This window comes from Anabrus simplex, chromosome 1, assembly GCF_040414725.1.
Source record: "Anabrus simplex isolate iqAnaSimp1 chromosome 1, ASM4041472v1, whole genome shotgun sequence".
Taxonomy (NCBI): Eukaryota; Metazoa; Arthropoda; class Insecta; order Orthoptera; family Tettigoniidae; genus Anabrus; species Anabrus simplex.
This window is the reverse complement of record NC_090265.1, coordinates 412,778,461-412,793,031: the sequence shown is the minus strand read 5'-3', so window position 1 is coordinate 412,793,031 and position 14,571 is coordinate 412,778,461. Positions and strand designations below refer to the sequence as shown.

General features: G+C 37.1%; 1 protein-coding gene across 2 annotated transcripts in view; it reads right to left on the bottom strand.

The window, feature by feature from the left end:
* Positions 1-14,325, bottom strand: part of LOC136856868 (sorting and assembly machinery component 50 homolog A) — a 165,942-nt gene extending 151,617 nt beyond the window's left edge. Inside the window, exons 1-6 of one of the 2 annotated variants that reach the window (XM_067135072.2) lie at positions 14,148-14,325; positions 13,527-13,586; positions 4,758-4,823; positions 2,451-2,669; positions 1,812-2,023; positions 1,509-1,614 (exon numbers count right to left, since the gene is read on the bottom strand). In XM_067135072.2, coding sequence (XP_066991173.1) covers positions 1,509-1,614; positions 1,812-2,023; positions 2,451-2,669; positions 4,758-4,823; positions 13,527-13,586; positions 14,148-14,168 — 684 coding nt within the window. In that variant the 5' untranslated portion in view covers positions 14,169-14,325. The remainder of the gene's footprint in view (positions 1-1,508; positions 1,615-1,811; positions 2,024-2,450; positions 2,670-4,757; positions 4,824-13,526; positions 13,587-14,147) is intronic. The other variant, XM_067135071.2, reaches the window with a different exon arrangement.
* Between the last annotated feature and the right edge of the window lie 246 nt (positions 14,326-14,571).

The window sequence follows — 14,571 nt, the reverse complement described above, 5'->3', positions numbered from 1 at the left end:
CGCAAAGATCAATACCGGATGAGAGCACTTAGAGAAAAAAAATTACAACTAATTTATGAGAACATCTTCGAGAAAATAAAAGAGGCGGTTAACAAACACGAAGTGGGACTTATTTTAGATGAAACTACTCATGAGTTGCAAATATATTTTTTGAATATGTTGGCATTTTCATTATCTGGTGAATGGGTGAAACCTATGTTTTTTAAATGTATCAACTCGAGAAGACAAGAACCTGCAAATTAACACAATTATTCAACGACTCGTGTGTGAACCTGTGGCTAGGGGGCATATGACATGAAAGTCAGGCCTGTGGTGACTGATTATCAAGCATGCTACATGCTTTCAGCTTTCCAACAACTGAAGGGCATGTACCCCAATCTCAGCCATGTGACATGAATTGAACATGGACTACACTGTGTTTGCGAAAGTATTAAGGAAAATTACAGTAGGGTAAATGACTTGCTCTGAAGAAGATATTCGTAAAGGCTCCCAGTTGTCTTTTGTACCAGGAAGTGACTGGGGTCCACCTTCCACAGTTTACTGTCACCACAAGGTGGGGTACTTGGTCAAGATGCAGTTTTCTTGTGCGATAACTTCGATAAAATCAAACGCTACATACTCTATGTGCCCTAAACTCAATGGACACAGCAACCATCAAGTAGACTCAACAATTACTCAACAGCAAAGACCTAGAGTTGGAACTTGGAACAATATGCAGTACATGGCTACAAGTATTTGCCTAATGTGATTTAGAGTTTGGAAAAATAAGGTATGGAGGAGGAACAGTGGATTAGTGTTAGAGACAAGCTTGATGAATATGCTAAAAGACAAATTCAAATTAAATTTGAAGAACAATCCAGATGTGGAAACCTTTGCAACATTGAACTCCTTTTACGAGTGGTGACAAAATACTCTCCATTGGTTTCTGTAGATGTTAAGAGGAGTTTATCTATAAGGATCTACTGAGCTCAAAGTACCAGTGACTTACTGTCAAAAACATTGAAATATTGTGCATAATCCAATATAACAAGTTTATTAATTATCAGAACCCAGTAAATGGGATAAAGAAAGTTCATGTAACTGGTTTAAACGTTAATAAAGTTATTTTATCAACACCACTTTCCACCTTTTTTATGTATTTTCAGAACTCCCCCCCTTCTGACTATACTTTCTACCGTAGAGGCGCGCGGCTGTGAGCTTGCATCCGGGAGATAGTAGGTTCGAATCCCACTATCGGCAGCCCTGAAAATGGTTTTCCGTGGTTTCCCATTTTCACACCAGGCAAATGCTGGGGCTGAACCTTAATTAAGGCCACGGCCGCTTCCTTCCAACTCCTAGGCCTTTCCTATCCCATCGTCGCCATAAGACCTATCTGTGTCGGCGCGACGTAAAGCCGCTAGCAAAAAAAAAAAAAAACTATACTTTCTACCTTAAAATTTGGGATTTTATATGTTCTAACAGACTGTTACCTATTAATTTCCATTAATTATTAAAATTTTCATTCTTACTTTTGGTGCAGAGGTAAAAGCCACATCGAACAATAATCCTCGCTCAATCTGTTTGTATCCAGACCATGGCCATTCAGATCCAACCTGGAATATTGTTGAAGTAAACCTAGAGAATAAGAAAGCAAAAGGTAACAAGTAAATTTCAATGAAAAAGTTGTTAAATTATTAAACAAAGAATATAAAACAAATAACAGACAACATACAAAGCTGGGTAAGTCATTCTTCCTCCAAATAATTTCCTCACCTAGACTGATGTGTTACTAATAAGTATGTACAAAACAGATGCGTCAAAGAATTCCTTACACAGAGTTCATCTTTCCTCTCAGAGGCTTGCTCAGTGACACATTGAAACCAGTAGTCCTTTTTGATCCATAGCTGTATTCCGTTTGTAACTTTTCACCACGGCCGAACAGGTTGGGCATTTTCATTCCCACCACCAGTGATCCTTCATTATTGCCTATCAAGGAATTGACGCCTCCAATTATTCGTTTCAGCTCCCTAACATGGAAGGTGACCTAAGAAAATAACTATTACATATATACATGTTTTAAAATCATCATTCGAGCTGATATATTAATACACAAATAATTCTAAAAAAGGAAATGAACAAAAACAACTTAATTCTGTAGAATAATAATTAATTAGTAACAGCCAAAATACTAAATTTTTACCGTATATTGATTTTTCTTCTTGTACTAAGCGAATCACATCCTTAGTCAATTGTGAGTTGCATTTTCTTCACAACATGCAGTGATGAAAATTCATGTTTAAAAAGTAAGGAATAAAAATTCTCAAGCTTTTCTTGAAAAAATCCCTGCATGATGCAAGGTATGGACACATCAAAATTTACCTCTAGTCAATTGTAAGTAAATATTAAGTTTCAGAAATGTCAAAAAACAAAATTTAAAGTTTAATCAAGGAATATACAAATTCAAATTTTACCTCTAATCCATTAGGAGTAGCACCAGGTCCTGAACTTGTATCGATGAAAATCCCAATGTTTCGAAAGCACCCTAATGCTTCCAGCTTTCCTCTAATTGCATGAGCACCCACAATGACTTCTTGAAAATCTTTGGCTTTGAATAAATCCCGCACAGTTTCCACAACAATGTCATCTTTAGTCCTCACCAAGCCATCGATGTGGATCTTATCAACTCGAGCCTATCAAAGATAAATCAAAATCACTGTGAGATCATTAAATTAAGCAATATTTTAAGCATGGCATCCAAGTAGAACAAAGATACCTCAATTTCTCTCATTTTAAAGTAATTACCATCAATACAAAAGAAGTAATAATGCCTGAGAACTTTATTTCACATGAACTCCTGATATTACAGAGAATATTGATGATGATACTTGTTGTTTCAAGGGGCCCCAACATCGAAGGTCATCGCCCCCACAGAGAATAATGATACAATGTACCCTCCAATAAAATTTAAGGAAAGATTTTAGCGTTTAAGAACTTTTCAATGTGTCAAAGTTATATGTGTGATTGGTATCTGTAGAACGTGATTAAAGATGTTATATAGAACAAAAAATTTAAGAAGTACTCAGAATATTTATACTCTATTTAATTTTAATTGCTTTTAGTAGGCCTATAAATATTGCTCCAAAGGAACAAGTTAAGCCCTTCATCCACCAGTACAAGGCGACTGCAATCCGACTGAACAAAATGTTATATGAGCGTTGGACAGTGGAGTCGCTTCACAGCTGAACCCTGTAAACCAAGCAGTTCTCATCTACCTCAATGCAATCTTTGATCAACTCATGAACGACCAACTTACAAACGACTGGCTTGTCAGTTGCGTGATGTATCTTGTGCGTCTTAAGTCAGATACTCCTGCTATTTTTCATAATAATTCACCATACTCATATAATTCAATTTTATTATCTCAGACTGCAATAAGATGTTCTGCAAACTGTAATACAATTTATCACCTCTGTATACAAAATTGAGATACATGCAAAAATACGAAGGTAATGAAAGAAACACACCAGAATTCATTTTTATCAGAAACAAAGCAGATCTATGACATAGTTCCTAGCTCTTTTTACTTATTTTTATTAAATATTATTCAAATAATCCATTTGCATTGACAATCATAATCACTTACTGAATATGCTTTTCATTCTCCGTTAATAATAATGTGATTGTTTTTATATCCCACTAACTAATTTTTCAGTTTTCAAAAAGGCCAAGGTGCCAGAATTTTGTCCTGCAGGAATTCTTTGATGTGCCAGTAAATCTTTCATCATGAGGCTGATATATTTGAGCCCCTTCAAATACCACGAGATTGAGACAGGATCAAAGCTGCCAAGTTGGGTTCAAAAGACCAGCCCTCTACTGTCTGAGCTACTCAGCCCAGTCCCTTCTCTGTTCCTGACAAAGTTGTGCAGCACGCATACAGCTTTCACAACTTTGGATCACTGACAGCGTTCTTTTACAAATCATAGAATTGTGGTTCTGGTGTGTGCATTTTATAATAAATCCTAGTCTTAGAATTTAAACACTATGAGTTGTTGTGTGTTATCTCTCAGAGAATTAGAGTAGATGAAGTGTTATCCTGATCCTGTAATGATTAAAAGAGGGGCAGTGTATTGGATCTCTGTGTTTTCTTATTTGTATACATGATATGAGTAAGGAACTGGAATCCCAGATAAGGCTTATTGGGGATGATGTTATATTGTGAGGAGTAATAAGTTCCGGGATTGTGAGAGACTGCAAAGAGACCTTGACAAAGTTGTGAGGAGGACAGCAGACAATGGTATGAAGGTTAACGGGGTGAAAAGACAGGTTGTAAGCTTCCCAAACACAAGTCCTCTCAGTTTTAATTACTGTGTTGATAGGATTACAGTAACTCATGGGAATCACTGTAAGTATGTAAGTGTTAAGGCAAGATCTTCATTGGAATAATCAAATAAACGGGATTGTAAATAAGGGTTACAGATCTTTTCATATGGTTATTAGGATATATAGGGGTTGTGTTAAGGATGTAAAAAAGGAGAGGGCATATAAGTCACTGGTAAGACCCCAATTAGAGAGAAGTTCTAGTGTATGGGACCCTCACTAGGATTACTTGGCATGAGAACTGGTAAAGATTCAAAGGAAAGCAGCTTGATTTTTTCCGCGATATTTCTGTCAAAAGAAAAAAGTGTTACAAAATTAAAGGATGTTAAACAATTTTATTATTATTATTATTAAGTATAACTTTTTATTAAAATGTTACAGTTAACAGACTTTTTAAATACCTGAAGACCATCCAAGGAGACAAATTTATGTTGACCTGTTTTTCCACTACATACGTCGTCATCTCCCTGAAACAAATCAAACAACCAGATGTGACAGTTGAACAACAAGCAAAAGTAATATAAACTTCAAATAGTTAATGGTTATAGCAGAGATATTGTGGTATTTACTCATTATGGTAAATTTTAGATGTAGTTTTCATCACATATTTTGTGGTAGAAGGAAAATCTACAAGGGATAGCTCCTCCAGAACAAGGAGTACCATACAGTAGTAGGATCAAATTGATAGTACTATCTGCGCACTTTTTAGCGATAGATTTACACCCTAGTGCTGAAGCGGTCGACCTCGGCAATCTTCGAGATTCATACTGGCAATCTTTGAAACACAAACTATAAATCGCTTATGCATCGCTGTGCGACGTCTGGCGTACACTTTACGTACTAGTACTGTTGTTATTTACACAGCAAAGCCAAACTATAGAATTCACTCTAGGAATAAGATACGCATCGAGAAATGTTATATAATGTTATATAATGTGTGTGTGACACAGTTGTTGGCTTAAAATAACAAAGATTTAGAAAATTCATATCGATCGATCATATTATCGATTCATATCAGATTTCATTTCCATTCAGTTGGCAGTACTAACGGAACCGGAAGCGCTCCCTCCTTACTCCTCAAACCCGTACACAAATCTATCGCTAAAAAGTGTGCAGATAGTAATGTACTGTAATGCCATTCAAATTTTCATACTATTTACAGGATAAAATGAGCTTATTATTTTTAATTCTGAAATTCTCCTGTTGTACAGCTATCCCCGATGAAGGATACTCTACTTTACCTTGCATATACTGTATAAGCGGTGATATACTATCGACAGTGAATTACGTAAAGCATCTAAATAAATATATTTTGAAAACAAAAAAGGAATACCAAAATGAAGGAAAAAATTATCTGAAAATCTTGTGGTAATTTCTCATGCACCAAAGAGCAACACAATCACAGCCCAGCAACTGGCGAGTAGGTGATACTTTTCTTCGAAGTGCTTAAAACACCTAAAACTTACCACAATACAAACTTCTTCCCAGGAAAACTGATTTGTTGAATGAATGTTTTCAGCTTATTAGTCAATGTACACCTCTTGCATTCCATCACTACATAAATAAAATCTGTAGCTAAAAAATTGAAGATATATATAAAATACTGTCATAATCAGGTATAACAATGAGCTCTATAATCATCAGGAAGATGATCACATCAATGAGAAAAAGGCTACTAGCCTTCTACAGTCACTTTAACTACATGGACCTCTGCAGTCTCACCAACAAGATCTTCAATACAACAGTTAAAGGAAAAGTCTCCAAGAACATATGAATTACTGCAGTGAAATCAGATCTAGAACAATTTGAAATTCCACTAAATGCAGGACTGATCCCAATTCCAATGGATCACTATGGAGGGTTTCTTCCCAGTGTCTTTCACTGGCAAGAAGAACATAGGGACTACCAGACTGAAGTGGACAGGAAGCTAGCACACCATCAGAAAATGAAAACTTTCTGGACCAAGAAGAAACAGAAGATCCATGTAAAGACCCAAAATCAGCCCTGCAGTACTAAGCCCAAGCGAAAAGAAGAAAACTATTGTTACAGTAAACAGAGTCTGCTTACAACATTCACAAGATATCTTTGATTAAGTATGTCGTCATCAGCTGATACTCGTATCTGAGTATTCATATCTCTCCTGCAATTCTTCCAATACTGTATTTGAATTCAGGGATGCAGATGCCTTTGATGGCTAAGAAGATCAATCCTGGCATGAAACATACGATCACATTGGTTGCACCTTATAGAGTGTGAAGGTCATGGTTGAACCCGGCGTCGTTTACTTAGAGATCCAACAAGGCACAGCTCAGATTACGTCACACAACACTCAGGAGACTTGCCAATGACGCTGAGCAAGGAAAGGGCGTCTGCAGGCATTAGCACACAGGTAAGGTTGCAAAGCAACGTGCAGTCCTCTGGTATCCTGTGACAAAACCATTGGTCTGGACTGGTTAGATTATTGGTCTGGACAAAATCATTAGGCTGGATTGGTTAGCCCTGTTGCTAGACACGATGTGTGCTCAATCAGAGACTTTAAGAAACTTAGCTGACCAATAGCAACACAGAAAATGGTTGCAATTCACTGATTTACATGGTTTGGTTTTCATTTTTCAACATATAAGTAAGATTATTTCTTGGGCACCTGGCAAGCATAAAGGAAGGATCTCTCCTTTCTGCTATGTAATGTATTAAATCGCAAAGGTCCACCTTTTCAATACAAATAATTATGTTAGTTAAATTACAACATTATTTATTCTACACCAGTTTCAACATCATGTGACATCAGCTGAACTTGGAATACGGTAAGTATACATGAAATACTGTATATTCACAATAAAGACCCTTAACATTTAAAGATCAATGATTAGATAAAATTCAAGTCAATTATAAAACCAATGAAGATGAAAGCACATAAAAGGTAATGTTTTGAATAAGTCCTTTTGTGAGACTTAAAGTCCTATGTGTGAAATGGTCACAATGTCAGTTTATAATACAACAGCAATTAAATGCATGTTTCATTAATGTTCCTCAGTGGAACGAAGAATTAATGGTGAAAGAACAAAGCGGTAGCCCCTAAGTTCAAATCTTCAGAGAGTAAAGTATTGTATCGCACTGTGACTGAGCAGGTGGATCATGTTTACAAGCAATGTCATTAGAGATATTATATGACCAGAGTTTCCCAATCCAATGTGGGACCTGAAGAATGAAAAAAGGAAACCAGTTAGAAAAGAGAAGATGGAAAAAGAGGGCAAGTTGTGATTTAGTAAGAAACTCACCTCTCTCAGCTTGCTATGTGGTATGAAGTGTGAAGAGGAACTGATGGCCAAGACATGCTTGGAACAAGGACAAGAATAGAGTTGAGGAGGGAGGGAAGGGAGGGAGGGGGATGGGTCAGGAGGGAGAGGAAAGAGGGGCAACGGTGTGAGCGGTGTCAGGGGGACATTGTGGTAGAGAAGCATACCACGACAACATGAAAGAATGTGCTGAATTTTGATGCTTGCGAAAACTGTAATAAGGACATTGAAAAGTATTTTAGGTTTTTCAGAAATGTCATTCCAATTTAGGTTGGGATTGAAATACTGGTCCAGGTGTATGTAACAGTTTTCCGTAGTGTCAAGTAAAGGGTCTTTCCTTAACGTTTCCAATATCTCTATGTCTTGATCAATACCAATAAATTTGTGTTTTGAATCGTTAATACGTTGGCCTACTGCGGAAAACCTGTTATACCTAATTGCATTAACATGCTCTGCATATCGAATTTTAAAAGTCGACCGGTTTGTCCAACATATGAACTATTACAGTCATTGCAACGGAATCTATAAACATCTGATTTTAGGAAAGGGTTAGGTTTGTTTATTAAAGTAGAATTGTGCAAAACTTCCATATTTCTGTTGCTGGTTCAGAAAGAAATGTCGTTTTTTCTAAATATATTAGTGATGCCGTATACATCTTTATTAAAAGTAAAGGTTGAGAACAAATTGAGTTTAGGCTTGTCTTATTAAATTTGATTTTTGACAATGTCTAAATTTATTAATTATGCTTTTAATGAACGTCTCGTTAAAACCTCTGAACCTTGCGATGGAGCAAATTATGTTTTAACCCTTTATTTAGATTTATTTTAGACATGGCGCGATTTAAAAGCTGTTGTAGGTGGCGCATTTCTGAGTTTGGGGGTGTGAGAAATCTTGTCTTATTGTTGCTGTGTGGGTAGGTTTTCTGTAAATTTTATATGAGAAGGAAGAGGGAAGTCTGGTAATCGTTAAGACAAGGAAGTTAATTAATCTGTTAATTTCTGATTCTTAGGTGAACTTGATGTGAGGATCTATATTGTTAAGGTTTGCAAGAGTAGCCAGCGCATCAATGGTGCGGTCGTCAAGGATAATAAAGGTATCATCAACATACCTAGCCCACAACTGTATGTTAGCGAATTTTTTGTCTTTATCAACTGCCGTATGCTCTAAAAAATCCAAGTAAATCTCTGCCAAAATGCCAGAGGCCAATGACCCCATCACCAGACCATCCTGCTTGTAAACGACATTGTCAAAAGTGAAGTACTGTAATACCTTATTTACTTGCACTAACTTCCTTATGAAATATGCTAAGGTTACCTCCAAATTTTGCTAATGCTCTCCTTCATACAGGGTGGCGCACGAAATGTCATACATCGGAAATGTTTTATAAAATGTGTAAACCTGGGCTCACACGTCTATCTCAATGGTGCAGTGAACAAACAGAATGTCCGGTTTTGGGCGAAAGAACGGCCTGCTATTGTGCACGAGGTTGAAAGTCATGGTGTGAAAGTGTGTGTGTGGGCTGCAATTTCCAGTCATGGAATTACTGAGCCAATCTTTTTCAATGACACAGTCAATAGTGATTACATAAAATAAATTTCATCGTAAAGTCCGTATTGTCGTACGTATATTTTTAGGTTAAGTCAATATTCCACCTTCACAATACCATAAGTTTATTGTCTATTTATTTAAACAACATTATTAACTATGACGGGACATGTTTCGTCTAACTTGCAGATATCATCAGCCGTAAGATATTTAAGAAAAAGCACAAAAAAAGACAAGGACAGAATAACATATTAAAATAAATTGGGTTGCCAAACACGTCAACCAAAATAGCGAGTATGTTCCAGATTGTTCCAAGTACAAACATTCAAAAGCTGTTGATGAACAAAATTAAAATCATACACATGAGACGATACAGTAAAGCTTGTTGTTAAAGTTCTTCTTGAGGGTGCCGTTGACATGCAGCATTCAGGTGCGTCGGCAAAAGCTGATAATGAAGTGCATAATGTTATTTGTAGCAGAAAAAAGACGATCAACGAGCATGTGTAGGGAATCCAGTGAGAAGATGTAAAAAACGTCATATTGGTGCAAGGTTGACATTTCTTATTAAAACTAGGTGGAATATCAGATCGTATGACGTACGTAAAAATACTGTGGACGGCCCTAGAATGAGAATAAAGATTATTATAAAAATTGAAAAAAAAAATTGAAATTAAACAAGCTTTTACGATATAAAAACGAAAGAATGAAAAAAGGAAGATTGTGGCACATCTGATTACTTGCGTTCTCACTTCTCAAAGAGTAATTAGTTTAGCACTTTTTTTTTTTCTGACTGAGGGTGAACTATGGAGGACGTGTGTGATGGGAGTCGGTGCGGGGGGAAATTAGGGGAAGGTTTAAATCAATAGATGGGGAGCGATCACGTGGAAGCTTGTTTGAATGTTTGTCGAAATAGGAACTGTTGAGTAATGCCTCAAAAATTACGTTCATAGTTTCTGAAATCTCATTTAAGTTATGAGTGGGGTTGCGTTTTTGATCTATGTTAATATAAATGTTTTCTAAAACGTTGAGTAAACTGTCTTTACTATGAAAATAAAGAATTTTTAGGTCCTGTTCTATGGAAGTGAAGATGATGATGTCTACAAGTTAGACGAAACATGTCCAGTCATAGTTAATAATGTTATTTAAATAAATAGACAATAAACTTATGAGATTGTAAAGGTGGAATATTGACTTAACCTAAAAGTATACAGTCAATAGTGCGCGTTACTTCGACATGTTGACAAACAGTTTCCTTCCAGAACTCTTTGCATCACGACTACCAATAGAGACACAATAGTTCATACAAGATGGAGCTTGTCCGCACACAGCAAATGTTGTTCTGGACTCCCTGAATGAACATTTTGGGCCCCGTGTGATGTCCCATCGATACCCCAACCGTTTTCAGAGCGGCTCGATCTGGCCACCGCATAGCCCCGATCTCAATCCATGCGACTTCTTCTTGTGGGGATATTTGAAGGAGACAATCTACCGCCATAAACCAGAAAATGTACAGCAATTGCAAGCGGCCATTGTGACTTTCTTCCGAGGGTTGAGTGAGGAAATGTGTTGTAGAGTGATCACGAACATGAGGGCTCGTCTCGAAGCTGTTGTTAGACCGATAAGGTGGACACATTGAACATGTCCTGCACATGGACTAACCATGCACATGTCAGTGAATGTTGTAAAGCCATTTTGTAGATATTCAATATGTTGTATATTACATTTTCTATAAACAATTTCCAGTGTATGACATTTCGTGGGCCACCCTGTATTTGCAGATCGATCATAAATTTATTTACTGGCAACTCATATTTTCTTCCAAAGAGAAACATTTAAACAACAAACTGATGTTAAAATTAATTAAATATGAGTGGAGATATTCTATTTTTTTTAATCTTAAGTTAGGCTGTCAGTTATAGGTGCAGGGTCATTGTTGCCAAATGCACAACCCCAAAACCATGGTTGTGGGAAGGTTGGTATTTATCCACCGTTTTCTTTACAGCTATTCATTATCGGTATGTGCATGTTCTGGCTAGTGACAACAAAAACTGACATTTGTCTAACATGTCATGGGTGTTTAGCAGAAAAGCTCTCAAAGGGAGTGAGTTACTGCTATGCAGAAACTCTGTTTCCTGTCAGCCATTGGCCCACATTGTTTAGGATATTTTATCATGCGGTGGTTGGTTACGAAATGTGTGTCAATTCCTGTGAATGACATCATATTGAATTATATTTCAATGACAGTGGTATTAGCCACAGAAAGCATGAAAAATGATGCGTGCTTCCTTATATTAGGTTATAAAATTAAATATACTTGTAAGGGTTGATGGATGGGTCCCTGGCATTCATGATGAATATAGGCCTACATCACCATTACAACCAATCCGAGGTAAGATTAGCTTCGATTACCTTTCGCTCTACCTACTGTTATTAACCTGGTGAGGCTCTGACTGAACTTATGCCCCAATCTCCAGGAACACTCTACTCAAACTAATTGTGCAAACTTCTGTTGTTATAATTTCAGGAAGGAGTACTGTAACAATGTGACAGGTGTGATTGCAAGCATCATTCTTGCATTTATCATTAATCTGAACTGTCTCTAAATTAAGGTAGAAGAGTATCACAAAGGTTTACAAGTTTAGGCACAGGGTATGGAGGGGCAAATATGAGACACACAGAATGTGGGGCAAATAAAAGACAAGCTTATTACGAGCACCATTTACTAGGGGGGGGGGGGGGAAATATTCACAGCATTCTTTAATATGCATAGAAGCATATCTTACAGTGAAATCATATAAAATAGATTTAATAGATTTGCATCAAATTAAATTTTGTATGCATGAAAATGTTGGCAGGAAAACTTTCAAATGTGCTTGCAAAACATCTCCTGTTATTTTGTATTTGCATAGTTGGCTGCTCTGTTTTCATACTGAAAGGCATCTGTATTGGTTTATCTTTGGAGTGCTACCAAATTAATGGTGAAAAGTGTGGTTTCCAGATTTCCCATTCAGTTTAAAAAGTAAATAATTAACAGACAGTTCAGGTAAGTCAGTGCAGATATTCAGAATTACCCTAGGCCTATATTGGTACTGGTGAGACTACTGAAGAGCAATATTGTTTTCCACAGCCTGTTGATGAAAATTCTCAGCCTGTTCCAGTCATTCGACCGGGTCAGGAATGGAATTAATAAAGCCCCCATCTAGCGATGAGGATAGGAATTGTGCCAGCTTCCGAAGCCTGTCGCACTCTTCTGGGGTGATGATCAATGAATGATAGAGAAATGAAATGATATTGGAGTATGTTGCTGGAATGAAATATGACAGGGAAAACCAGAGTACCCAGAGAAAAATCTGTCCCACCTTCGCTTTGTCTAGTACAAATCTCACATGGAGTGACCGGGATTTGACTCACGGAACCCAACGGTGAGAGACAGGCGAACTGCAGCCTGAGCCACGGAGGCTCTCACAGCCTATTGATGTATTTGAAAAATAATGTTTGAAGGTTATCCACAATGTCTGTTTTCAGTATTTTCTTGAACTGTTAACTGTCAGAAATTAGTGCCTGAAACACATCGCCAATTATTTACTTCTAGTAAAAACTTGACTTTCATTGGAGATAATTATAATTTTTTTTCAGCACATTATACTAAAAGAAACATGCTGTGTCTCATTTTTGCACTCCTATTGCTCTAGCCCTTTTTTCTGTATGGAGATATAATAATGTTATTTGTTTTACGTCCCACTAACTACTCTTTTACGGTTTTCAGAGACGCCGAGGTGCCGGAATTTAGTCCCGCAGGAGTTATTTTACGTGCCAGTAAATCTACCGACACAAGGCTGACATATTTGAGCACCTTCAAATACCACCGGACTGAGCCAGGATCGAACCTGCCAAGTTGGGGTCAGAAGGCCAGCGCCTCAACCGTCTGAGCCACTCAGCCTGGCTGTATGGAGATATAATGCAGTCTTTTATTTGCCCCACACTGTCTTCTTTTTATCCCAATTGTTGGGTAAAAATAAGACACAGTTTAATTTTTTTTAACAGAGAAGTATATACACTAGAGCAAAATTGCTTTAAAAATTTAATTCAGCATGCCATTTAACATAATTTTAATCACTTACAATAATTTAAATATATTTCTTTGTATTCCAAAAAATGAAAGTTTTGATTTTGTTTCATATTTACTCCTCCCTACCCTACTTGAAAACTTACAACCTGTTTTCCAGTCAGTGACCGGGTCAGGGGTGGAAATGAATGAAGCCCCCATCTAGCAGCGAGGATAGGAATTGTGCCGGTTGCCGAAGCCTTTTGCACTTTAGGCATACTTACCGGTCCATTAATGCCCAAATTCTCTCTCTGATCTTCAACTACTGGCGGCTTCTGCTGGTCCTAATAAATACCAAGAAGAGCAATTATTCACAAATGTAAAGTGGAATGTATACTTCAGTGACAAGATTGGATAATATACACAATGTTGAACACAGAATGGGAGTAACTGAGACTATTATCTTCAATCTCGTAACAAAAATTGAAAATGAAATTACAATTATCTTCTCAGAGTAGCCTAATTTAACATTTTACACTTCCAACGCAGGCTGTACTCGATCCCGATGACTGTTAAAAATAAAATTCTTATCACTGTCAACAAAATAACGACCATTGAACAAAAATATGAGTGAATATGTAAAATTTGAGAAATTTGTGTACAAGTACATAACCTAAAATACAACGCGCCCCATAGAACGTCCGAAGTTATAAATATAATTATGGCTAATTACACTTCAATACAAAACAATCCCAGAAGAAACTAACTGTACAGAATGATACAACAATTGCATTTTTTAATTTTTAAAATGAATTCACACCTACGAAACACCTTCAAAATAGAACCTTACAGCAAATTTGTCTTTCATAAATGAATCATGAGGGTCACTGATAAAAATGATTTACCTTGGCATGGACTGTCCCCATATTTTAACAATATATTAACAAGTAGAAAGAAGCATGCTTCGAACGGCAAATTTAGAGGAAATCCGAGAACAGAAGGCCGGAAACCTTAACTTTGGAACCTAAACTTCGTAGACAGTTGTTTCTTTCCAGAGATGGGCAAAAAATAACACAACAGTTATTTTGTAACTGTTCCTGACTCGGAACTGGTCTCTAAATGAACACTACGCCGGAACATCCTGTACCGAAACAGCGTTCCGTGTCGCCTGCACTGAGTGCACACCAGCGAGATTGGTCTATACGCAAACGATCCCAACTGAGGTACTCACACCAAAGAGGATAGAATGGTAGGGATGAGCGCGACTGAAGCCTGGAATCGAGAGCGTCGACTCCATCGACTCCGAACACCGGTCTCGGTTCGCATGAA